The 23,467-nt window shown below is 62.6% G+C and overlaps 1 protein-coding gene across 4 annotated transcripts in view; it reads right to left on the bottom strand.

The window, feature by feature from the left end:
* EBF4 (EBF family member 4) overlaps nt 1-22,562 on the bottom strand; it is a 97,806-nt gene extending 75,244 nt beyond the window's left edge. For 2 of the 4 annotated variants that reach the window (XM_073343083.2, XM_073343080.2), the window contains exons 1-6: nt 22,305-22,562; nt 21,571-21,689; nt 3,539-3,695; nt 2,333-2,396; nt 1,338-1,393; nt 908-981 (exon numbers count right to left, since the gene is read on the bottom strand). In XM_073343083.2, coding sequence (XP_073199184.2) covers nt 908-981; nt 1,338-1,393; nt 2,333-2,396; nt 3,539-3,695; nt 21,571-21,689; nt 22,305-22,562 — 728 coding nt within the window. Of the gene's footprint in view, nt 1-907; nt 982-1,337; nt 1,394-2,332; nt 2,397-3,538; nt 3,696-21,570; nt 22,063-22,304 lie in introns of those variants that run through there. The other 2 variants (XM_073343082.2, XM_073343081.2) reach the window with 1 other exon arrangement.
* Between the last annotated feature and the right edge of the window lie 905 nt (nt 22,563-23,467).

The following is a 23,467-nucleotide window of genomic DNA, read 5'->3' as shown; positions in this document are numbered from 1 at the left end:
TGGGATAAGGGTGTATGATCATTGCAGAGCCCTAGAGGGCAGGTGTGTGCAGGGGTCTGGACACAGAGAATGGCCGACACCCTCTTTCCTGGCAACTTGTGGCCTGGGCCCTTCCCCCCCTGCAAGGTGAGAGCTAAAGGGTTGGAGAACAAAGGAATCCGGTGACCTCCTGGCTGGGGACAGGGACAAAGCCCAGAGGAGGAGGGGCTGGAGGGGGAGTCAGTTTGGGGCTGGCTGGGACATGAAGTGAAGGGCAGACGGGGTTGTCTGGCTCACTGCCCCCCAAAATGGACCCAGCTGAGGGGTCCCTTTCTCTGCACCTACAAGCTCTGGTTTAGACCATGTTCCTGTCGTCTAATAAACCTCTGTTTTCCTGGCTGGCTGAGAGTCACGTCTGCCTGCGGAGTTGGGGGGCAGGACCCTCTGCCCGCCCCAGGACCCCGCCTGGGCGGACTGGCTGTGGGAAGCGCACGGAGGGGCAGAGGAGGCTGAATGCTCCGGGGTCAGACCCAGGAAGGTGGAGCCGGGGGAGCCGTGTGTCCTGCAGACAGGCTGCTCCCCGAGAGGAGACTCCCCAGAGTCGTGCCTGGCTCGGTAGGGAGCCGTTCCGGGGCATCGCCCGAGGACTCCGTGACAACGCCCAACAACCCAGCCCCGGCTCTGCCTCCACCGCCCTCGGCAGGTGCCCTGCGTTCCCGCCCCGCCTGGGGGGCCCCCGGGGGCACGGCGGTGGGAACGCTGAGCCGGAGAGAGGAGGGCGGCTGAGGCCAGTGCGCTGGGCCCCGGCAGCATGGGCTGGCAGTGCCCCCCACCGGCGGCCTGCGCAGAGCGTGCTGGGCCCGCAGGCCGGCTCCTGCAGCCGCGCGAGTGGCTGGACGGGGGCCCCGCGGCAGAGCCCGGCACCTACCTGCACATGATCTCGTGGGTCAGCAGCACGCGGCACATCTCGGGGTTTTTGTCCTGCCCCTCGTAGATGATGGCCTGGCGGGAGAGAGCGCCGGGTGAGGGGCTCTGCCAGCACGCAGCCCGTGGGGTCTCTGATCGCAATGGGCACCGCCCGGGGGGCGGCTCTGACCCGGCACCAAGCGTCTCAGAGCCCCCGCGGGAACGGAGCAAACCGGGAGCCGCCCGGCCAGCGGGCCGCGGGGAAGGACACGGGTGCTGCGGGGGAAGCCCTGGGGGCAGAAGAGGGCCCGAGATGCAGGCCCGGCGGGGGCTGGGTGGCACCTCAGAGGCACAGGAGTTACTGGGAGGGGTGGGGGGTGACCCGGTCTGAACCCCCAGCCCCCAGCCCGGACCAAGCCTCCCCCTGCACTGTCCCCAGCTGGCAGCGTTACCTGCTTGGACATGGAGTCGATGAGCCGCACGTAGAGATCCTGCTCCGTCCGCAGCCCTGCGCGGGGGAGAGGAGACATTCTCACCTGGCCACTGATCCCCTCACTCCCGACCCGCAGGCCCCCGTTACCCCAGACCTGGGCTCCCCCCAACCCGCAGCTCTGCCGGTGCCCCTCACTCCAGACCCGCAGCCCCCGCATACTCCAGGACCCCCCCAGGCAATGCTATTTCCCCTGTAGTTCTAGGCCACTGTCCGGGGAGTTCAGCAGCTGAGAACGTGCAGCTCGGCACGTCGATGGGGAGGCAGGAGACCCATCCGGCCCCTCTGGAGGCAGGACAGACAGGAGAGGGGGACGGGACCGCAGGTGCTGGGCTGCAGCAGGGAGTCAGTCCTCGGTGCCATACATGATGCTGAGGCCCCGGCCCCAAAACCTCCTGATCCCACAGCCTCCTGCCCTCCAGCCCCCTAGCCCCCTAGCCCCGGCTCCCAAGCCCCCTTACCCCCAGCCCCTGGCCCCACAGCCCCCCTGCTCTGTAGCCCCCATCCTCCCATCCCCCATAGTCCCCTGGCCCCATAACCCCTGCCCCCCACCCCCCTGCTCCCTGGCCTCCTGACCCCCAGCCCCATAACCCCTGCCACCGGCCCCCTGCCCCTGGCCCCGCAGCCCCCCTGCTCTGTAACCCCCAGCCCCCCATCCCCCATAGTCCCCTGGCCCCATAACCCCTGCCCCCCATCCCCCATAGTCCCCTGGCCCCATAACCCCTGCCCCCCACAACGCAGCCCCTGTCTCCCAGGCCCCCGGGCCCACAGCCCCCCTGCCCCGTAGCCCCCGGCCCCGCAGCCCCTCGGCCCCACAGCCTCCCTTCCCCATAGCCCCCGGCCCTGCAGACCCCCTGCTCTGTAGCCCCCATCCCCCATAGTCCCCTGGCCCCATAATCCCTGCCCCCGCAGCCCCTGTCTCCCAGGCCCCCCGCCGCGCAGCCCCCCGGCCCCTACCATTGCTGTACAGCAGTTGCAGGCGGTAGTGGATGCCGTTGTTGGTTTTCTCACCGTTCTGCTCCTGGGGAGGGAGACAGCAGGTCGGACGTTGGCCGTTCGCAGGGAGCCGAGCCCTTGGCCCTCCCCCTCCTCCAGGGTACCTGGGACACGGCTATCTGCCCCCCCCTCCAGCCCCCGCCCCTGCCCGAGCTGGCGTGGCCTCCACCTCGCAGGCGGACGGGGTGGGATGGGCTGAGGATCTGCCGGCTGCACAGGGTCCCCCGCCCATGACGTGAGTTTGGGGGGGTCTTGGCCCCCTTGGGGGATGGGTCTGAGCGGGAGGCTGGGGCTGGACTCCCCACTCATTCTATCCCCCCCCACTTGCTCACTCTCCCCACCCTCATGCGTTCGCTCATTTTCACTGGGCTGGCTCAGGGGGTTGGGGTGTGTGGGGGGGTGAAGGCTCCGGCTGGGGCTCTGGGGTGGGGCTGGAGATGAGGGGTTTGGAGTGCAGGAGGGGGCTCCGGGCTGAGGCTAGGAGGTGGGGTGTGGGGGCATACAGGCTCTGGGCTGGGGGTGCAGGCTCTGGTGTGGGGTGAGGGATGAGCAATTTGAGGTGCAAGAGGGGGCTCCAGGCTGGGACCGAGGGATTTGGAAGGTGGGAGGTGGATCAGGGCTGGGTCAGGGGGCTGGGGTGTGAGGGGATGGGGGGAGGGTAAGGGCTTCGGGCAGCGCTTACCTCAAGCCGCTCCCGAAAGCAGCGGCATGTCCCCCCTCCGGCACCTATGCAGAAGCACGGCCAGGCGGCTCTGCACGCTGCCCTGTTCGCAGGCGCCGCCCCCACAGCTCCCATTGGCCACGGTTCCTGGCCAATGGGCGCTGCAGAGCCGGCGCTTGGGGCAGGGGCAGTTCATGGAGCCCCCTGGCCGCCCCTAGGCCTAGGAGCCGGAGGGGGACATGCCGCTGCTTCCAGGAGCCGCGCAGAGGCAGGGCAGGCAGGGAGCTGCCTTAGCCTCACTGCACCACCAGCCTGGTCAGCAGCGCGGACCGGAGCCGCTGGGGTCCCGTTTCGACCAGGCTTTCAGGTCGAAAACCAGACACCTGGCAACCCTAATGGGGGTGGGGTAGGCCATGGGGAGGGGGTGAGGCACAGGGCGGGGCTGACCATGGGACAGGAGCGGGGCCAGGGCTGGCCCTGGGGAGGGGGCAGGGGCGGGCTCTCACCCTGTCCTTCTCCACGAAGTCGACGAAGGAGGTGCGCTCGATCTCCACGGGCTGCCCCTGCCGGTCGTACATGGCCAGCACGAAGTGGAAGAAGTTGGATTTCCGCAGGTTGGAGGGCGGCTGCTTCTCGAAATGGGCGCGGGCCAGGCCCACCCCGCTGCAAGGGAGAGCGCAGGGTGCTGAGTGCCAGATGCCCACCGGGCCCCCCCAGCCGTGCCCATCCCTCACTCCCAGGGCCCGGTGTCCCTGCCGCGGGCTCCGCCAGCCTCCCCCGCCCAGCTCCCCCCGGGACCCCTGGGCTCCCCCTCACAGGCCCTGCCTGCCCAGACCCCCTCCCTCTCGCTGCCCCCCAGCTCCCTGCACTGCCCCTCATAGGCCCCACCTGGTCAAACCCTGTCCCCCTGGCTGCCCCACAGCTCCCTGCTCTGCCTTGGCCCAACGCCGGCTGCAGAGAAACACCCTGGCCGGCCCCCTCCCCAGGCAGGTCCAGGCACCTCGCTGCTGGCGATGGATACGTTACAGCTGGCACGACACTACTCCCAGACACCCACAGTCCTAGCGAGTGGGTCTCCCCGTCCGCTGGGCCCACCCTTCCTCTCCCGAGCACAGCCTGGGCTCTGTCGTCCGCCTCACCCCCCCCCACCAGTGCCCGTCAGGGCTACACAGACCCTGGCCACAAGGCGGGAGGTGCATGGGCTGAGTCTGCCCCATGCAGCACCTAGCGCGGCCGAGGCCTGACTTAACCAATGCGTGGCTGGTGAGTATGATGCAGCGGGGCGGAGGCTCTGGTAGTGATAGAGGCTTCTCCCCCCACACCCACCACAGCTGCCCTGAGTGAACGGGCCCCCAGAGACCACCACAGCCCCCTGCCACAAGCCTGCATCCAGAACCAGGGTGGGAGAGAGCCCAGGAGAGCCCAGTGGCCATTGCTGAGGCATGTCGAAGAAGCCAGAACACATGGCTGAGCTCCCCCTGCCTGGCTAGACACGGTACATCCTGCCCCATGGCCTGGCAGCCCTGGCTTTCCCAGCAGAGCACCAGCCACCAGAGCTGTGACACCCTGGCACCCCAATATTCACCACTGGCATGTAATTAGGACATGTTTTGTACAAAGTCTGCCTTGTGAGGTGTCACTGTAAAAGTCTTGGTCTGCTAGACAGTCGTATCTCGTTGGACGGTATGCGCTACCGTCGTGTGTGAAGTTATGGAGTTTGGCTCTGTATGTGTTACTGGAATGTGTTGTGAGGCTGAAAACACCCACAAGCAGCCTTTCAGGCACAACCATAAAAAGGCCAAACAACGTTAATGGCTCACTCAGGAAAGACACACAAGCTCCAGAATTACCCCAGGAACTGTGTACAACAGAAACCTCTCAGAGACAGCACTACACAACGGGAACTGCTTGACCCAGGTCCCAGCAAAAGAGCTTCCAGCAAGTGGGGAGAAGATATAAAAAGGGGACAATGACATCACGAGGGTACCTCACTCTCCCTACAACAACGCACCTGAAAACACCTGAGGGGCAAGGACTGAACAGGGAGAATTGATGGTCCCAGGCTCGAGGGATGTGTAGCCTGAGTATGAAAACCTGAGAAAGCCAAGCTGCAGAGCCAAGGCAGCTTGTGCGTTAGGAATCTGCCAGCCTTTTTATCGCTCAGGGTGAGAATTTGCTAATTCATCTCCTACCAATCGAGTGTGTTACGCTCAGTTTGCGGTTTTGTTTATTTGCTAGGTAACCTGCTTTGATTTGTTTGCTATCACTTATAATCACCTAAAATCTATCCTTCTGTAGTTAATAAACTTTTTTTAAGTTTTAATCCAAACCAGTGAGCTTTGACTGGAGTGCTTGGGGAAAATCCCAGTGTGGTTACCACAAGTGTGCGTTGTTCTCTTCACACTGAGGGAGAGGCGGACCGGGTGTTAAACCCATATACTGGCCAGATCCGACCAGGGCAGGACGGTACTGCTCTGGGTCCTAGGCTGGGAAGCTGGTAGTTAGAGGGCCTGTGTGTAACTGCAGCTGGGTGTGTCCCTACCTGTGTGAAGGCTGGAGGGGTTCGGACATCCTCACAGCAGCCCAGGGTGAGAGGGAGCCCAGGCTGGTGGGTCAGAGGGCTCAGTGGTACCCCAGTTCCAGGTGGTACCCCAGGAACCCGTCACGGGAGCACCGATGACGGGGCTGGGAGGGCACCGGAGTGGCTCTGTGGTAGCTGGTGCAGGGCATGTGGTCACCTGGTCATGGCACGGATGCCTTGGGCCAGGCAGACGTGGGTGCAGCTGGCAGCTGCTACAGCCCCTTGTCTCCTGCGTTCGGCCCCACGCAGCATCGGTGTGAAGACGGGGGTTTGGTCACAGCTCCCAACGGGAGGAACCACCAGAGCCCGGTCAGACCTGCCAGGTATGTGGGGCGGGTACGCGGGGGCTGTAGCCCGGGGCCGGGCGAGGGGTGGGAGAGATGCAGGATTCCACCCCCAGAGGATAAATGTCCAAGGCTCCCACCTGGCGAGGGACCCGAGAGAGCCTCGGGGCCAGTGGGGCAGCCAGCCCGGGCACAGTGACCGGCCAACAGATCCGCCAGGAAGCCTGCAGACGTGACCAACCCCGGGGAGCTCCCTTAGGGTTTGGAAACCTGGAGCAGTGAGCTCCAAAGTCCCCATGGCCCAGACGCTGCCCAGCCAGCCAAAGGCCCTGGGGCAGGGCTGGAAGAGGGGGCTGCCCACGGCCCGGGGAAAGGGCCCCGTGGCACCAGAGCCGGTGGCATCCTGCGTCTCTCATTAACTGCTTTTGAAAATGCCAATCCTTTCCTCGTCATCACGGGACTGGGTCGTGGGGAGCTAAGTACGGTTCACAGGTACCCCCATCCCCCCGGCTAGTCTAGGCCTGGCCACCCCCAGCTCTGCCAGAGCCCCCCCATCGGGCCTGTTTTATCCCCTGCGTGCTGTTCTCTGGCCACGGGCACATGATCAAGGAGCATGACGTATTGGTAGGCTATTACCTTTTCTATTCAGTCCTGCCAGAGGCTCCCACCGAGCCCCCCTGAGACCAGGGCCCCCGTCGTGCCAGGCACTGCACAGACACCGCCCCCTCGCCCCCGAGATCGGGGGCCCTGTCACACGGGGCACTGCACAGACCCCTCCCCTGAGATTGCAGCTCTGCCAGTGCCCCCCCTCGAAATCACCAGCGACCGGCACAAAGGGGTTGGTTTGTGCCTAGATGCAGAGCAGCCCCCCCCTTCCGCGGCATGGCTTGAGTAGAACATGGATCACGCCAGTGGGCACTGGGAGGAGACGCCCCATATTGCTTTGCTCCTGGGAGGGGCTTGGGTCCCTTGGTGTGAACTGCAGCCCCGGCCTTCCAGTCAGCCAGAACGTGGGGTACCAGAAGCTACGGAAACAACTGACTAATTTCACGCCATTTACCAAGCCCCTGCCGGCACCAGGACACTTTCAGAAGCTGTTTAGCCACAACCACGTCTGCCCGTCAGACAACGCCTCACACCCCGGCAGATCCCAGAAGGCTTTCCAGCCTTTACACACACACGAATCACTTCACCTACCACCAAAATGCAGCCACCTCTGAAACAGGGCGTGGCAGCTGTTTAACAGCACCCAGCACTGCTACACAACAGCTTAGGGCAGGGAGTGGAGATTTGTCTAGCCAACAGATTGCAGAGGGGCCTCTGCTCCAGTCCCTCCTGTCGGCGTGCACAGGGGTCGGCGTGGTCTACCTGCACGAATGGGGGGAAACCCACAGTGCTGACAAGCCCGAGTGTTCAAAAATCACCAGCCGGGCACCAAAACTCCCTGCCAGTTTTTTCTGCCTTCCGGTTTCGGAGGCTGGAGGTCGTGCTGGGGTCACACAGCCAGGGCTTTTCTCTGCCACGCTGAGAGCTAGGAAAACAGAAGCTGGGTTCCCTTGTAACCCTGCCGCCGAGAGCAGGAGCTTCGAGCAAACCCCCAAACAGTGCCAGATCCACGACAAACCCCTGTCCGCTGCATTCGCCCCTTGCCAGGGGTACCCATGTGGGCTGCATCTGAGCCAGCTCTGCCAGGGGGTGCCAACCCGCCAGGACTGGCCAGGAGTCTCCAGGGATGAAAGATCTGTCTTGACTTAAAGATGATGTCACGTGAGGAAACCCCCAGGGATATGTCCAACCACAACTGCCCCCCCGCACCAGGCTGCCCCACTACGGCGATCCCGCAGGCCCACGTCATACGCAGCGGGGCAGACGCTGCCCTCAGGTACCCGGGCGAGGGCTGGAGCCACGTGGGACAGTGCTCTCGATTCTCTGGGTGTGCCTGAGAGCAGGATCTGGCCCTGGATCTAGGCCTGCGGCACACACAGCCGGTCGGGGGGACGATGCCGAGGGAAATATAGATCAGGAATAATTCCTCACGTCCCGTGATCAAAGAGCGGGCGCCCGCCGGCTGTGACCGAGTCCAGCTGCCCCAGCTGGCCGGGGAGTTACTCCGTGTGCTTTCTTGGCCCCGTCTCCCATTCAGGGATGGGGACAGGGCCGTGAGGCAGGGCGGTTTCACGTCCTGCTTTGCCCACGTCTCCCAGCGCCGGAGCCGGCTCCGAGTCCGAGTGACGGAGCCGTAACTGTCCCGTATGGTGCATGGGCCGGGGGGGGGGGGGGGGTTGGGGGGTTGTTCGTTTAAAGGCGCAGCCTGAGGAGACCCCTGTGCAGCTGGCTCTGGAGAGACCCCCCCCAACCTGTCTCTACCCCAAAGAGCAGCCCCGCCCCAGATAACTTAGCACACAAAGGTCCAGAGCCCCCCCGGCCCCTCCGGGCGGCTGCCTGCTGGGCCCTGCCCTCCTGAACCCACCTCTCCGCTGCAATCCGTGCAGCCCCCGGCAGGGTGGGCGCGGGGCAAACTCCCCCTGCCCCACACAGCTGGGACAGGCCTGTTGGAGAGCCCTGGCCCCCACTCCAGCCCCCTGGCCGCCCCGCAGGGAGCCGGCAATTCAGCCTCGCTGGGCCCGTGTGTGCAGAGACCCGGGATGCCCTGGCCCAGGCCCGGGGACCCCGGCCTGGCCCCTCTGCCGACAGCAGGGAGCTCCCTGGGCGTCTCCGGGGCAGTGGTGCCTGCTCTCCCTGGGGGCCGTGTCCTGCTGCCCCGTCCGGTGCCGGGTTTGCTGGTTCGAGTCCGGGAGCCGCTCCTGGCTAACGGCTGCTGGGCAACCCCATGTGCCATGAGTTCGGGGGTCTCAGCCTCGCTCCGCGCAGGGCCAGCGTCCATCACGCCAGCATCGGACCCTGCCTTGGCAGCCTGGACGGGGCGGCTACCGGAACTCCCCTCACCCCCAGAGCGGGGCCAGGGGGCAGGCTGGGGGGGGGGACGAGGGGGCGCCAGGCTCGTCTGCCCAGCGCCTGGTGCCAGCCCCCCGCACCCACAGCACAGACGATAAACCACTGCCCCCTGTTGGCCCTTCTGCGAAGTGCACCGGGAAGTCTCCCCTGCCTTGACCCTTCAGTGCTTGCCCGAGGCCGGATCCCGGCTGACACCCCGGCAAGCCCCCCGGGACAGGGGCCTGCCAGGCTGTACCCGGGTGAGGGTATCGCTCCTCCAGGGCAGAGCCCACTGTCCACAGAGCCTAGATGCCCCGGTGACTGGACGGACAGACAGACAGGGTGCGGGGAGCCTTCAGGGCCCTGGGTGCGAGGGTGCCCAGCTCTCTGCAGGATGGGGCAGTGCCCCCCGTGACCCATCTCTCCATAGCCGAGGGGCTGAGCCTGTCCCTTGGACACCAGTGAGAGTTTGCCATTGATGTCAATGGGGCAGCCCCAGGGCTCCCCCTCTGCAGCCAGCCCCAGCTCCCCAGAGAGAATGCACCCCACCCCACCTGCTGACATCTCTGGGTCAGGTCACCACATGGAACCGAATCAGGTGGCTTAGACCTATCAGAAAATCACCGCACACTTTGCAGAAATCCAGGGGGGGCTGAGGGTCGGGAGTGAGGGGCGCTGGCAGAGCTGGGAGGGGATCCCAGCACTAGGCTAGCAGGGGGCTGTGGGTGAGGGGCACCAGTAGAGCTGGGGGGGGCAGGGCCGGGCTAGCAGGGGCTGCGGGTCGGGAGTGAGGGGCACCGGTAGAGATCGGGGGGGGCAGGGCCGGGCTAGCAGGGGGCTGTGGATCAGGAGTGAGGGGCACGGGTAGAGCTGTGGGGGGCAGGGCCGGGCTAGCAGGGGCTGCGGGTCGGGAGTGAGGGGCACCGGTAGAGCTGGGGGGGGCAGGGCCGGGCTAGCAGGGGGCTGTGGATCGGGAGTGAGGGGCACCAGCAGAGCTGTGGGGGGCAGGGCCGGGCTAGCAGGGGGCTGCGGGTCGGGAGTGAGGGGCACCGGTAGAGCTGGGGGGGGCAGGGCCAGGCTAGCAGGGGCTGCAGGTCGGGAGTGAGGGGCACTGGTAGAGATCGGGGGGGGGCAGGGCCGGGCTAGCAGGGGCTGCGGGTCGGGAGTGAGGGGCACCGGTAGAGCTCGGGGGGGCAGGGCCGGGCTAGCAGGGGCTGCGGGTCGGGAGTGAGGGGCACCGGTAGAGATCGGGGGGGGCAAGGCCGGGCTAGCAGGGGGCTGTGGATCAGGAGTGAGGGGCACGGGTAGAGCTGTGGGGGGCAGGGCCGGGCTAGCAGGGGGCTGTGGGTCGGGAGTGAGGGGCACGGGTAGAGCTGGGGGGGGGCAGGGCCGGGCTAGCAGGGGCTGCGGGTCGGGAGTGAGGGGCACCGGTAGAGCTGGGGGGGGCAGGGCCGGGCTAGCAGGGGCTGCGGGTCGGGAGTGAGGGGCACCGGTAGAGATCAGGGGGGGCAGAGCCGGGCTAGCAGGGGGCTGTGGATCAGGAGTGAGGGGCACGGGTAGAGCTGGGGGGGGCAGGGCCGGGCTAGCAGGGGGCTGCGGGTCGGGAGTGAGGGGCACCGGTAGAGCTGGGGGGGGCAGGGCCGGGCTAGCAGGGGCTGCGGGTCGGGAGTGAGGGGCACTGGTAGAACTGGGGGGGGGCAGGGCCGGGCTAGCAGGGGCTGCGGGTCGGGAGTGAGGGGCACCGGTAGAGCTGGGGGGGGCAGGGCCGGGCTAGTGGGGGCTGCGGGTCGGGAGTGAGGGGCACCGGTAGAGCTGGGGGGGGCAGGGCCGGGCTAGCAGGGGCTGCGGGTCGGGAGTGAGGGGCACCGGTAGAGATCAGGGGGGGCAGAGCCGGGCTAGCAGGGGGCTGTGGATCAGGAGTGAGGGGCACGGGTAGAGCTGGGGGGGGCAGGGCCGGGCTAGCAGGGGGCTGCGGGTCGGGAGTGAGGGGCACCGGTAGAGCTGGGGGGGGCAGGGCCGGGCTAGCAGGGGCTGCGGGTCGGGAGTGAGGGGCACCGGTAGAACTGGGGGGGGGCAGGGCCGGGCTAGCAGAGGGCTGTGGATCAGGAGTGAGGGGCACGGGTAGAGCTGGGGGGGGCAGGGCCGGGCTAGCAGGGGGCTGTGGGTCGGGAGTGAGGGGCACTGGCAGAGCCGGGGGGGGGGGGGATCCCAGGACTAGGCTAGCAGGGGGCTATAGGTCGGGAGTGAGGGGCACTGGCTGGGCTGCGGGTGGGGAGTTTGCACAACTCACCCCTGACTCTAGCCAGCGTTAACCCACCCCTCACTTTCACAACATTCAATTCCCGGCCCCCCAGCCCCGATGGATCCCGGCTCTGCCCCCGCGCGCACAGGCAGGGGAGGAACCAGCCCATAGCCCTTTGCAGCAGGACTGCGGCTGTCCTAGCCCCCCTGCAGGTGGGGAAGCTAGAGAACCAGTGAGTGTACCCCTAAACATCCGTGTTGGGGTTCTCATGCAGCACAGCCAGCCCCAGCCGAGAACCCCCAGCCTAGGGACCCCTCTGACTCCCCACCCATCAACCCCCAATTCATCTGGAGGAGCCCCATCTCCAGACAGTCCATCAGGTCACAGCTCCCCGTCCCGCACCTTGGCTGGGTCCCTGTCCTCCGTCTGGGCACTTCCTGAAACATCCACACCACCACCTGACGCTGCCACGATGCACATGGCTGTTGTGTGCCCACCTGCCTCCACCGGAGGGGATCAGAGTGGCTGGCTGCGTGTCATGGATCCTATACTGTTAACGGAGATTCTCCGGCAGCTCAGGTGCCTCTGAAAGCTGGAGGAGCCCAGTCCTACTCCAGCTGCTGCCATCTGGTTCCAGGCAGCCTTGGCGAGCAGAGAAGTCAGAGCTGCGCGGCTACAGGTTGTCACAAGGGCCTTGCCCCTAAGGGCAGAGCCCCCCGCAAAGCTGAACCCCATCCTCAGACTGGCTGCCTGTAACGAGGAGGTTACACCCAACTCTCTCAGGGAGGGGCACAGTCACGCTGTGGGCACTTTCCCACAGTGTCCCCAGAGCCCTCAACCAGGGAGCTCCCTCGGGGGGCAGGGGGAGCCGCTCCCCAAGTCTAGGCAGTTCTCACCCCCCTGCTGCAGAGCTGCTGCCTCTAGGAGCTGGGCAGAGCCCTCCCAAACTCAGCTCACCCATGACCACCGAGCAGCGTTTCCAGGCGGGGCCAGCGGGGAGCTCCACCGTCTCCTGCAGCTCCCGGAGGACACTGGGCACCTGGAGGGGCATGACGCCACCTAGCTCCCTGCCCGGCTCTCTCGGCACGTCTACACAGCCCTTTGCCAGGTCAGGTCCTCCGCGAGACCCTTGGACGCCCACGGGCAGCGCATGTCTCCAGCCTCCGGGCTGCTGTACGTCTCTTGTGAACAGCACCATCATTGAATCCTAGAAGATCAGGGTTGGAAGAGACGTCAGGAGGTCATCTAGTCCAACCCCCTGCTCAAAGCAGGACCAATCCCCAACTAAATCATCCCAGCCAGGGCTTTGTCAAGCCTGACCTTGAAAATCTCTAAGGAAGGAGATTCCACCACATCCCTAGGTAACCCATTCCAGAGCTTCACTACCCTCCTGGTGACATAGTGTTTCCTAATATCCAACCTAAACCTCCCCCACTGCAACTTGAGACCATTACTCCTTGTTCTGTCATTTGCCACCACTGAGAACAGTCTAGATCCATCCTCTTTGGAACCCCCTTTCAGGTAGTTGAAAGCAGCTATCAAATCCCCCCTCATTCTTCTCTTCTGCAGGCTAAACAATCCCAGCTCCCTCAGCCTCTCCTCATAAGTCATGTGTTCCAGTCCCCTAATCATTTTTGTTGCCCTTCGCTGGACGCTTTCCAATTTTTCCACATCCTTCTTGTAGTGTGGGGCCCAAAACTGGACACAGTACTCCGGGTGAGGCCTCACCAATGTCGAATAGAGGGGAACGATCACGTCCCTCGATCTGCTCGCTATGCCCCTACTTATACATCCCAAAATGCCATTGGACTTCTTGGCAACAAGGGCACACTGCTGACTCATATCCAGCTTCTCGTCCACTGTCACCCCTGGGTCCTTTTCTGCAGAACTGCTGCCGAGCCATTCGGTCCCTAGTCTGTAGCGGTACATGGGATTCTCCCGTCCTTAGTGCAGGACCCTGCACTTATCCTTATTGAACCTCCTCAGATTTCTTTTGGCCCAATCCTCTAATTTGTCTAGGGCCCTCTGGATCCTATCCCTACCCTCCAGCCTATCTACCTCTCCTCCCAGTTTAGTGTCATCTGCAAACTTGCTGAGGGTGCAATCCACACCATCCTCCAGATCATTAATGAAGATATTGAACAAAACCGGCCATTCATCCAGCCCAGACTTCTTTAAGGGCACGGGGCTCCCTGGAGCCCTGTCTGCTGCCACAGGGCTCAGCCAAAGGTCCCCTCTGTGCCCCCCCCCCCCACTGGCAGAGTGGCCCCAAGACCCTTGCAGACATGTCGGCAGAGGCTCAGCCAAGGCCAGGTGCCGGTCTGTAACCCTCGTCCCCTGGCGGGCCGGGGAGGCCAGAGCTGGGGGCGGGCCAGGATGTCGCCAGGTTAGAACTCAAGGGGACGTGGCGAGACGAGCCCCCGGGCAGCAAAGTGGCCAAGCGGGTGGGTGGATCCATGAACAGAGCCGCTCCCTCCCTCCCTTCCAAGCTGCAGCCAAGAGGAAAACCCACTGGAGCTGAAAGACCAGATCCTGCTCCCATTCAAACCAACGACAAAACTCCTCTGGAGTTCTTCAGTGCCCGTTCGGCCCTCATGCCCATGGGCCCGCTTCCATTGACTGGAAGGGACCTACGCCGGCTTCATCATAAGAACATGAGAGCGGCCATACTGGGTCAGACCAAAGGTCCAGCTCTCCCAGTATCCTGTCTGCCGGCAGTGGCCAGTGCCAGGTGCCCCAGAGGGAATGAACAGCCATTGTTCTCTGGCTCACCTTCCAATAGCCAGAGCTGGGCCAAGCACTCCCCACCCCTGGGCTCATTAGTGACTGTCCCTGGCCATGCAGAGAGCAGCCGGCCCCCTGCCTGCTCGCGCATCCTCCGCAGCAGATTCTCGACCAGCTGTTGGCCAACTATCGTCCCCCTTTGCCCAAAGTTAGGCCTGCGGGTCACATGACAGCCCCCTGACGACACAGGACAAAGCGCAAGAGCTCCCAAGCGAGTGCTTCATGGTTGGGAACATGCTCCTGGCAAACATCCATGTGAGCGTGTCCTGCATGCATGCTCCAGGAAGGGGGAGGAGGGCAGCCACGAGGCAATGGCCGTGGATGGGGACTTGGGAGACCTGAGTTCAATTCCCTGCTCCACCACAGAGTCCTTGTAACGTGGGCCAGTCACTCTGTGCCTCAGTTTCCCCTCGGTACGATGGGGAGGCTGGCCCTGCCCCAGCTCCCAGGGGTGCGTGAGGATGAAGCCAGGAAAGAGTGATGCTACTATGGAGATGGGGCAGACAGTACCCTAGCTAGAGCACCGCAGGGTTCAGACATCCAGCGAGTGGGAACACAAACTGTCCCAGGAAAAGCCATTCCAGTACTCGCTCAGTACCTACGGCAAACCCTGCTCTGAAAACCCGCCAGCCTTCGCTGCGTGAGGCCCCCCTGGGAAAGCCTTCCACCTCCACTCCCCCTGGACCAGCTCCACTCCCCCTGGGTGCAGACGGGCAGCCAGCCCTGGGGATGCTCAAAGCCAGGCTGGGGGCATCCCGGGTGTTCCCTTCAGAGTCTTCCGACCAGAATCCTGATTAGCCCAATATTCATATGGGGTCCCTCGAAACCTCTGGCTTGTCAGAGAACTGCTGGGTCGCTTGGGTTATCACCTGGGTGGGGGAGGGGGGTATGGTTAAAAAGATCCCGTTGGGAAGAAGAAAATAAATGAAGGATGCACTGGGCTGGCAGAAGCGGGCGAGCTGACTCGCCGGTAGGCTGTGGAAGCCGATTCGCCTGACGGCTAAGGAGAGCTGGCGAATGCGCCGAGGCCCCTGGGGCCGACCCAGACTCAGGCTCAAGGCCGTTTGCACGAGGGATTGAAAGGCTCCAGCGTTGCCCTGGGGAGCTGCGGCTCCCCGCAGGAGTGAGAGAGGCCGGGGGGGAGCAGAGCGAGCGGAGAGGAAAGCGCGACAGGCCCCATGGCTCTGTCCTCCGGCCCCGCGCCGGTACCGTGTGCGGAGAGCACGGGCGCTCCAGAGTCGCCCCCGTCGCCGGACGGCTGCCTCCCCTTTGCTTTTGGGTTCCTTGTACAATCCCTGCTGGGAAGCCAGCGAGCCCGGCTCTTCCCGGCCAGGGGCTGAGGAGAACAGAGCTGACAGCTGGATCGCTTCCCCCCACCCCCCGCCACAGGTAGAAAGCCTGTTTAGCTGCAGGGTCTCTCCTGAATAAAGCACAGGGAACACAGGTGGGCTGCTCCCCACCCCCAGCCACGCACCCCCTCTGCTGAGCGCCAGGCTCCCTCCGCTCGCCGCGATTCCCTTCCTCCCCCGGCTTCTCTCCGTCCTCTTCGCGTTGGTAAGTTTCCGGCACAGTGATCACCCTGCTGCTGCTGTTTGGGTTGGGGGGATTTTAATCCAACCTTGCCTTTCGTTTTTCACCTGAAATAAGGCGGCCGCGACTAGAGGGGCCGGGATTGGGGGGCCCCAGCACTGACCCTGCACACGCTCTCATCCACGGGTGACACGATCCCTGGAGCTGCCTTGTAAGCTCCATAGGGCTCCGTGTACATCTTGCCTCGCAAGAGTCAGTCTGCCGGGCCGGGGCCTTCCCTGCCCCTGCTGCCCACACATGAGCAGGCAGCCAGGCGAGCGTCGGCGCTAATCCATCGAGGGCCCTGTCCGAAAGCTGGCCCGAGCAGCCGGGTGGGACCGATTTGGCCGAGGGCTGCGTGCAGCTGCCAGGGCCACGGGAGCCGGAGCGCGCTGGGGCCGAGCATGGAAAGGCTGCCTGAGCCAGACCCTTCCGCGGGGCCCGGGAGCGCGCAGCGGGCAAGGGCACAGCAGAGAGCCCAGACAACGAACGAGAGAGAGCGCTCGATTGCCCCGCCGGGCTCCGAGCTGCCCCGAGCCACCTCGCTGCCCCGCTCCCCACGCTAACCAAGGAGAGCCTGGAATTAAACGTAGCTAAACCGCCCCGATGGGGCTTTGCTCGGGCAGAGGCGTCTGGAGAGACCCAAACGCCCACGCACACGCTAGCAAGGCAGAGGAGCCCTCCATGGCGAAGGCTGGGCTACAACTTCCCTCCCGAGTGGGCGCAGGAGGCAGGAAAGGGAGGCATGACAACAACGCCCGCCCCGCCCAGCGTGCCGCAGTGCCGTGTATGGCCCAGCGACGGCTCGGGACGCCCACCCCGTGTTCTAGAGCCTATTCGGTGACCCGCTGGCCCATTCCCCCTGCTCTCCCCTCTATCTGGCTCCCCCCGGGAGGTGTCCTGGCACTCTGTCCAGTCTGACGCGAAGTGTCACGACCCCCTGGCAGAGGCATCTCTGTCGCCAGCTCCCGGGAGTTGGCACCCAGGCCAGCGATCTTTCCCTGTCCATTGGGGAGACCGCAAGCCCGCCTTTAATTCCACGCCACTTCCCCACAGCCGGGGAGGAGAGAAATAAACAAACAGGCAAACTCTGAGCGACCGAGGCAGCCGTCACGCGGTTAATGGCTGCTTCTCTTCTCAGCGCTGCGGAGACCCCGGTGCGCTGAGTGCCGGGCCCGGCTGCCATTAATTATTAAAGGAAATCAGAGCATTTCCTAGCAAACAAGACCAGCGAATGTCTGTTACAGGAAAGCACCAGCTTCCACTCCCGGATCCTCCAGGAACAAGGGGCGCGAGGCAATTACACTGCCGAGATTCCTCCTTCGTTAACTCCAGAGAGGGGCAGGGGAGAGAGGGGCCAGAGCCCAGACAGCGCAAATCAGCAGAAGTTGATGGAGCCACTGATTTACACCAGCTGGGCCCTGGCCTTTCGGATCTGCAAATGGCCACACCGGGTCACCGGGTCTCCACTGACTTTATCCTCCTGCTGGGAGCCCGTGGGAGGGAACGATCCTGCATTGGCTGGAGTGGGGGGGGGGGAATGGGATCTAACGGGTCTTTGCAGGTGGCGACTTGTGGGATTTTACTTTTAATAAGCGGCCCGCGAGCGGAGCAGCCCTGGGAGCAACTTCCATAAAGAGCCTGGCAATGTGCCAGGGCAAACCCAAACTGCAGCACCCCACCAGCTGCCTAATGGCAGAGAGTGAGCGTGTGCGTGCAGCCCACGTCCACGCCTGGGTCTGCCAGTGTGCCACGCCTGCGTGGCGGGCGCTGGCTGGATCTGGTCAGGACAGACATTGGGAGACACGAGGGTGGGAATGGGGGACCGCAGGGAAAGCCGGCGGCTTCCAGGCCATCTCCCGGGTCAGCGGGCCCCCAGGTGCCCTGGCTCTCGTGTGGCGGTCTGGGATAGGCACTGCCCAGCCAGAGGTACATACGCTCCCAGGCTGCTGCCTGACTAGTTCCTTGGCTGGCCTGGGTCGGCCCCCTGGAAATCAGGCCCGGTTTCTCCCCGGCGCTGGGGCTCTCCTCGCTTTCAGCATGCACAGCATTCAACGGTCACCCCGGGGGCCAGGCCGGGTTAACCAGCTCAGCAAGAGCGTTAGACGGGGACCCTGGCAACGGCAGGCCAGACCTCATTCAGCGCTCAAGGGGTTAATTCAACCCACAGCACCCCAGACTTGTGCCGGGGGGCGTTTTGCTCCTGCACCCAGGGCTTGAGCGGGAAGCCTTTGGCCCCTCTCCAGAGGGCCGATCCTGGGTCCCAGCACACAGGGAAGACAGGATCAGGCCCCTGGTGTACAGCTCGGAATAGAGGCGGCTGCGGGGCTAGACCCCAGCTCTATGATGCTTTGCTCGGGGAGCTGCTCCCTGCCACCCGGAGACATAACACTTCCCACAGGGCCAGATCCTCGCCGGGCGTAAATCAGTAGAGGGCCTAAATCTGCTTGAATATGGGAGCGATGTTGTTCTTTTCCACTGCAACAAATTCAGGTGTCTCACCCTCCCGTGCACAGCCCGGCACTGCTCTGCCCCTCCCTCCCGTCTCCTCTCAAGGCACGCTCCCTGCCCGGGGTGCCAGCCTCCGCTTTGCCCACTCCCCCATCCCGCAGTGCCCCGCTCCACCGGCCCCACTCCCTGCACAGCTCTGTGACATCCCTGCCCTCCTCATCCCAGTGCCCTGCTTCTCCAAGGACACCTGTCCAAGAGTCCCAGCTAGAGAACACGCCCCTGGGAATTGATCCAGACCAGCTCCACTGAAGTCAAGAGACCCCTGCTGATTTACGCTCGCAGAGGGTTTGGCCTGGTGCATTTCGTCTCTGCCCCCCAACCCTCCATGCATCGCTTATTGTCTTGCACTCGGATCCCAATGGTGCATTTGGAAAGGCCAAGCGTGATCCTCCAAACCCTAAGGATTAATTAGTGCCTCTACCCAAACCCTGGACTGAAAATCCCACTCTGGGGAACCATGGTTTTGCCCTGGTAAAATTTCTCTTCAGTCAGGGAGAGGGAATCACCCAGCCCTTGGAATTGGCGGGGTGGGGGGGGAGAGGGGGAAGCAACTTGGGAAAGGATGTTGAAAGATTTAAAAGGAAAAAAAATCCCCATCAAGTGCAATTAGCCAGGAGCTCAAATTGTTCCTGCCTTTGATCAATTCCCTCAGCTGACATTGACAGAAGGGAGATCTGGGCCAGGGTGCCTGGGGATCAGGAGAAGGCAGCGAAGTTAAGGACAGCCTCACGCTCCCAGGAAGGGGTTTGGTGCCTTTCTAACAGCGCCAGTTTGAAGAACTCCTGCGTGTTTCTGGACCCATTGTCCCACCCCCCACCCCCAAGCAGAGCCCGCCAGCATTATTAGCCAGGGGCATTAATTTGGACAGCGGAGTTAATACCTGGAACAAAATCCAACACAACATTCTGTACTGCAGGAAACCTGTCTAAGTGCAAACCTTCTCCCCCCTCTGACCTCAGAAATCAACCTGACCTCTCCAGGACAGCGGGAAGGTTCGGTTACAAGGCCAGGCTGGAAATCTTTTACTAAGCATAATTTTTGTTGGGTTAGGCAATATGGGAGCCCCGAAAAGCGGGGAGGAATCTTGGAATTTGTCAGTTTCCCTGTGAACGTCTGGTTCTGCCTGTTATTGCAACCAGTGTGAGGGGGAAAATAAATCTCCCCTTTCATCCTACGCCATTCTGCCCTGCCTTACGTATTTATTTTTCAATCTGAGTTTCGCCCCTCCCCTCCCTGGCAGGGGGCTGGGAGGGTTAATTGCTCAGTGTTTGCAAAGTGCTGTAGGAGTGCTAACAGGGGCAGAACCCAGCCTCGGACACACAGAGGCCCCTCTCCGCTGATCAGAGCTGGGCGTGCGGCTCCAAGGGCAGAATTTAGCTAAGCGCAGCCGCTGTGTCTGACGTTGCAGGTGGTTATTCCCTCAGCCATCAAGGCTGCCTGGCCTAAAAGATGCTTCTGTGGACTGGCCCCACCAAGCCCAGGAGTGGAAGAAGGGGCTGCTGATCCCTACGGCGAGCATTAGCAATAGCACTGAGGAAAGGCAGGGCACGGTGCAGGTCCAGAAACCTAGCCCAGGTCAGCTGTGAAAGTCCAGCTCCACCCTCCTCGGTGCCCCGCACATAGCCCTCCTGGCTGGGTTCGAAGGATTTTCTGCTTTTCCCCCGTGTCAGGCACAATCTGGGAGGGTACTTCAGAGAGATGGGGCAGAATTCCTGCTAATCTACCCTGCTTTGTCTGGTGCCATCTGGTCCACAGAAAGTACCTCAGTGTAACCTTTGGGGATAGATAGATAGATAGATAGATCTTTTGTATGGTTATGATCACAGGGTTTTAAAATAAGCCTTTACAATTTCTCCAGGGATCGCCACACAAACACCACCCCAAAATACATTTAATAGATAAAGTCCTGCTCAGCCTGCTTGCTTCTGATGCTTAAAACTAGCCTAGACTCAGAATTAGGAAACAGAGAAAACAGAACAGCCTGCTTGGGGATAGACCAGACAGGAACTAAGAGGTCTTTACCGTCTCCTCCACAATTCTACCCTGGATATTTCAGTTTTGTTTGACAGTTTGAGGTGAGTGTCCAAGTCCAGAACAGCAGGAGGGAAATGATACATTACACCCAAGGAGCTGCTGTGTCACAGGCTGCAGGGAAGGAGGCTACATTAAGATCAGGGCTTAGACCAAGGTTTGGCCAAGTTCACTGCCTCTTGTTTCATAGAGAAGGTTAGGAAAATACCCAGCTAGGGGAATTTTGCCTAAAGTCAAGCACTCCAGCACCTTTCCTTCTTCTGTGAAAAGCCAGCTGGACAATGAGTTGGAAAGACAACAGAGATGCTAAATCATATTATATATCTATCTACACACACACACACTTTACATATTATCTAATGCACGTTATTTTCATAATCTCAATTTCCTCTCTGCATAACTGAACTAAAATAAATGCTCAAGGAGAGCAGAAATCAAAGCTTTGGCAACATTCAAGATCAATACAAAAACCAATTTAAATCAAAGGAAGCACAAATCTATGTCCTCCAAGCACAGAGACATGGGATTCACATATTCCTGTTTAGCAGTATACCGAAACAATCTAATGGGGATGAAGTCAGGTCCACTGTAGACAGACGTAGCCATCCCACACAACAAAGAGAGGTGTCTATCTGTGCATTAGAAACCTGAAAAGGAAGCCTGCCACGCTTCTAAATTTCCACATTGAAATCCATCAGCCTGGTATGGAGCATCAATAAAGCAACCGATTAAAAAACCAAATCCAACCCAACCCCACACATCTACCAGTACTGAGAACTTTCCCGGCCACTTAGAGTCATGGATCCGAAGTTTCAACCCTCTGGGTGTTAGGCAAGGGAGGAGAGGGGGGGAAAGGAACAATTTTCCCTGCATCTTGGAGACCCTCAGCTGTCTTGGCAACAGAGTTTTGCGTTTCAGCCAGAAGTGTTAATTTCAAAACACTTTCCAGCGGCCTGGGGAAAGGAAACGCAACGCCGGTTTTTTAAAGTCATGTCAACTGAGCTCCCTCGTCCCTTCCAATCTAAATCGTTTCGACGCTGTGGAGAGATACATCTGAAAGCATTTATATTTCTGCAAGTTCTGACGGTTTGCACAGCTCTAAGAACAACCCCCAAAAGCACGTTTCTCTCTCTCTGGTCTCCTTGGTACCAGAACAGGTCTAAATGGTTTATCATCGCTCGACGCGTCGACCAAACGATGGTAATATTAACCCTCCCGAACTTGAGGGGGAGGGAAAAGGGAAGGATAACATTTACTAAGAACAAAAAAACCTGGGGTCAGAAATTCCTTCGTTAATTCTCCTTCCAGGAAGCCTCAGTTTACTTCTTTGGCCGTTTCCTCACCAACCAGCTCAAACAATAGAGGCCAATTAGAATAAAACTAACAACTGCCCTCCATAAACCCGCTCCCCCTCGAGCATAAAGCTGTGGGTCAGGTGTGTACTGGTCTGGCAAGTACCATGCCCCCACACAGAAGCAAGCACTCAGCAGGACTGGCTTTCAGGGCTCTGGCTCTGGGAGGACGTGTGTGCCTGCACAGAGCGGTGGCATGACAGATTGCTCAGCTGTGAAGTGTCAGGGCTGGGGCCGGCTGGTCCCTTACCTCTGGGCTGCGGTGTTGGCATCCAGGATCCCAGTGCTTTGCATCCAGGACCTTACGGATGTCAGTCCACTGGTCAAGGGTTCTTCTTTCATGGTCAGCCCTCCTCTGGGGAGACCCTCCTGGATGGAGAACATCAAAACCGCCTTTGAAAGGGGAAGGGGGGGGATCAGCTCGCCCCTCAGCGCCCCCAGGCCACCTCCCGGGGGGAGACAGGAATCCAGGCTCCACTGAAGCAATGGACACCAAAAGTTTGTTTGGCCAAACTTCTAGAAAATGCTATTTAAAAAGGGGGGGGGTCCGAATCCCCAAAGCCCCAGGCAGCCCCCAGCTCTGCAGCTGATCCCAGATCCCAGCTCAGAGCAACACAGGGCTCTGGATCCGGCGCAGGCTCAGGCCAGTGTCCTCCTGGCCACCTCCCGCCCAGCAACAGCCCAGGCGACCCCCAGGTGCCAGGGGCGACTGTCCCAGCAGCCAGGGAAGCCGCATCTGGGGTTGTTTGTTTCCAAGTGCGGCGAAGGGGTGGTGCTCGGGGGGGTGGGAGGTCCAGGGAAGTTGGAGAGAGGAGCAGGAGCCAAGTGGAAATCAGCAGCGGGGAGGGGCAGCTTCGCGCGGGGAGGGGAAGCAGAGCAGGGCAGGAAATCCCAGCGGCGGGGCCGGGGAGGAGGCGGAGGGATGGGGCCGGCGGAGGGATGCGGGGAGCCGGGATGCAGGCGCGGGGCCGGGGCGCTGGTTACCATCCAGGCGGGGGCAGCGGGCAGCAGCCGCCGCCGCCGCCGCGGGCGCTCCCGGGGGAGCCGCGGGGCCGGGGCGCCGGGCCGGCCGCCTCCCCGCCGCCTCCTGCCGCTGCGGCTCCTCCGCCCCTCGCCGGGCAGCAGCACCATGAGCAGCAGCAGCCGCCCGGCCGCCGCCGCCGCCGCCCCGGCCCCCGGGGAGCCGCCGCTCTGCGCCCGCGGGCGGCCCGGTCCCCTGCCGGCCTGGCCGACCCGGGCCATGCCGCCGCCGCCGCCTCCTCCCCGGGGAGGGCGGGCGAGCGGGCGGGCGGCGGGGCCGGAGCCGGAGCCGGGCAGGCTGACATCATTCCGGGGAGGAGCGGCCCCTCCCCGAGCCGGCGGCGGGGGGCGAGGGGCAGCGCCGGGGCAGGGAGCGGCTCCCCCGGCGGCCGCCCCTGAGCCCGCCCGCTGAGCGGGACCCCCAAGGCGGCCCCCCCCAAATCCACCGGGTTAAAGGGCCCCCCCAAATCCACCGGGGTTAAAGGGACCGCCAGCGCGGCCCCCCACATCCACCAGGTTAAAGGGACCCCCAACGCAGCTCCCCCGGGTTAAAGGCCCCCCCAACGCGGCCCCCCAAAATCCACTGGGTTAAAGGGACCCCCAACGCGGCCCCCCACATCCACCAGGTTAAAGGGACCCCCAACGCGGCCTCCACCAGGTTAAAGGGCCCCCCAAATTCCACTGGGTTAAAGGGCCCCCCAACGCAGCCCCCCAAAATCCACTGGGTTAAAGGGACCCCCAACGCGGCCCCCCACATCCACCAGGTTAAAGGGACCCCCAACCCGGCCTCCACCAGGTTAAAGGGCCCCCCAAAATCCGCGGCCCTCCAAATCTACCAGGTTAAAGGGACCCCCAACGCAGCCCCCACCGGGTTAAGGGGCCCCCCAACGCGGCCCCCCAAAATCCACTAGCTTAAAGAGACCACTAAGGCGGCCCCCCACATCCACTGGGTTAAAGGGACACCCAACACAGCCCTCCAAATCTACCAGGTTAAAGGGACCCCCAATGCAGCTCCCCCGGGTTAAAGGCCCCCCCAACGTGGCCCCCCAAAATCCACTGGGTTAAAGGGCCCCCCAACGTGGCCCCCCAAAATCCACTGGCTTAAAGGGACCACTAAGGTGGCCCCC

This window comes from Lepidochelys kempii, chromosome 4, assembly GCF_965140285.1.
Source record: "Lepidochelys kempii isolate rLepKem1 chromosome 4, rLepKem1.hap1, whole genome shotgun sequence".
NCBI lineage: Eukaryota > Metazoa > Chordata > Testudines > Cheloniidae > Lepidochelys > Lepidochelys kempii.
This window is presented reverse-complemented; position numbering and strand designations above follow the sequence as displayed.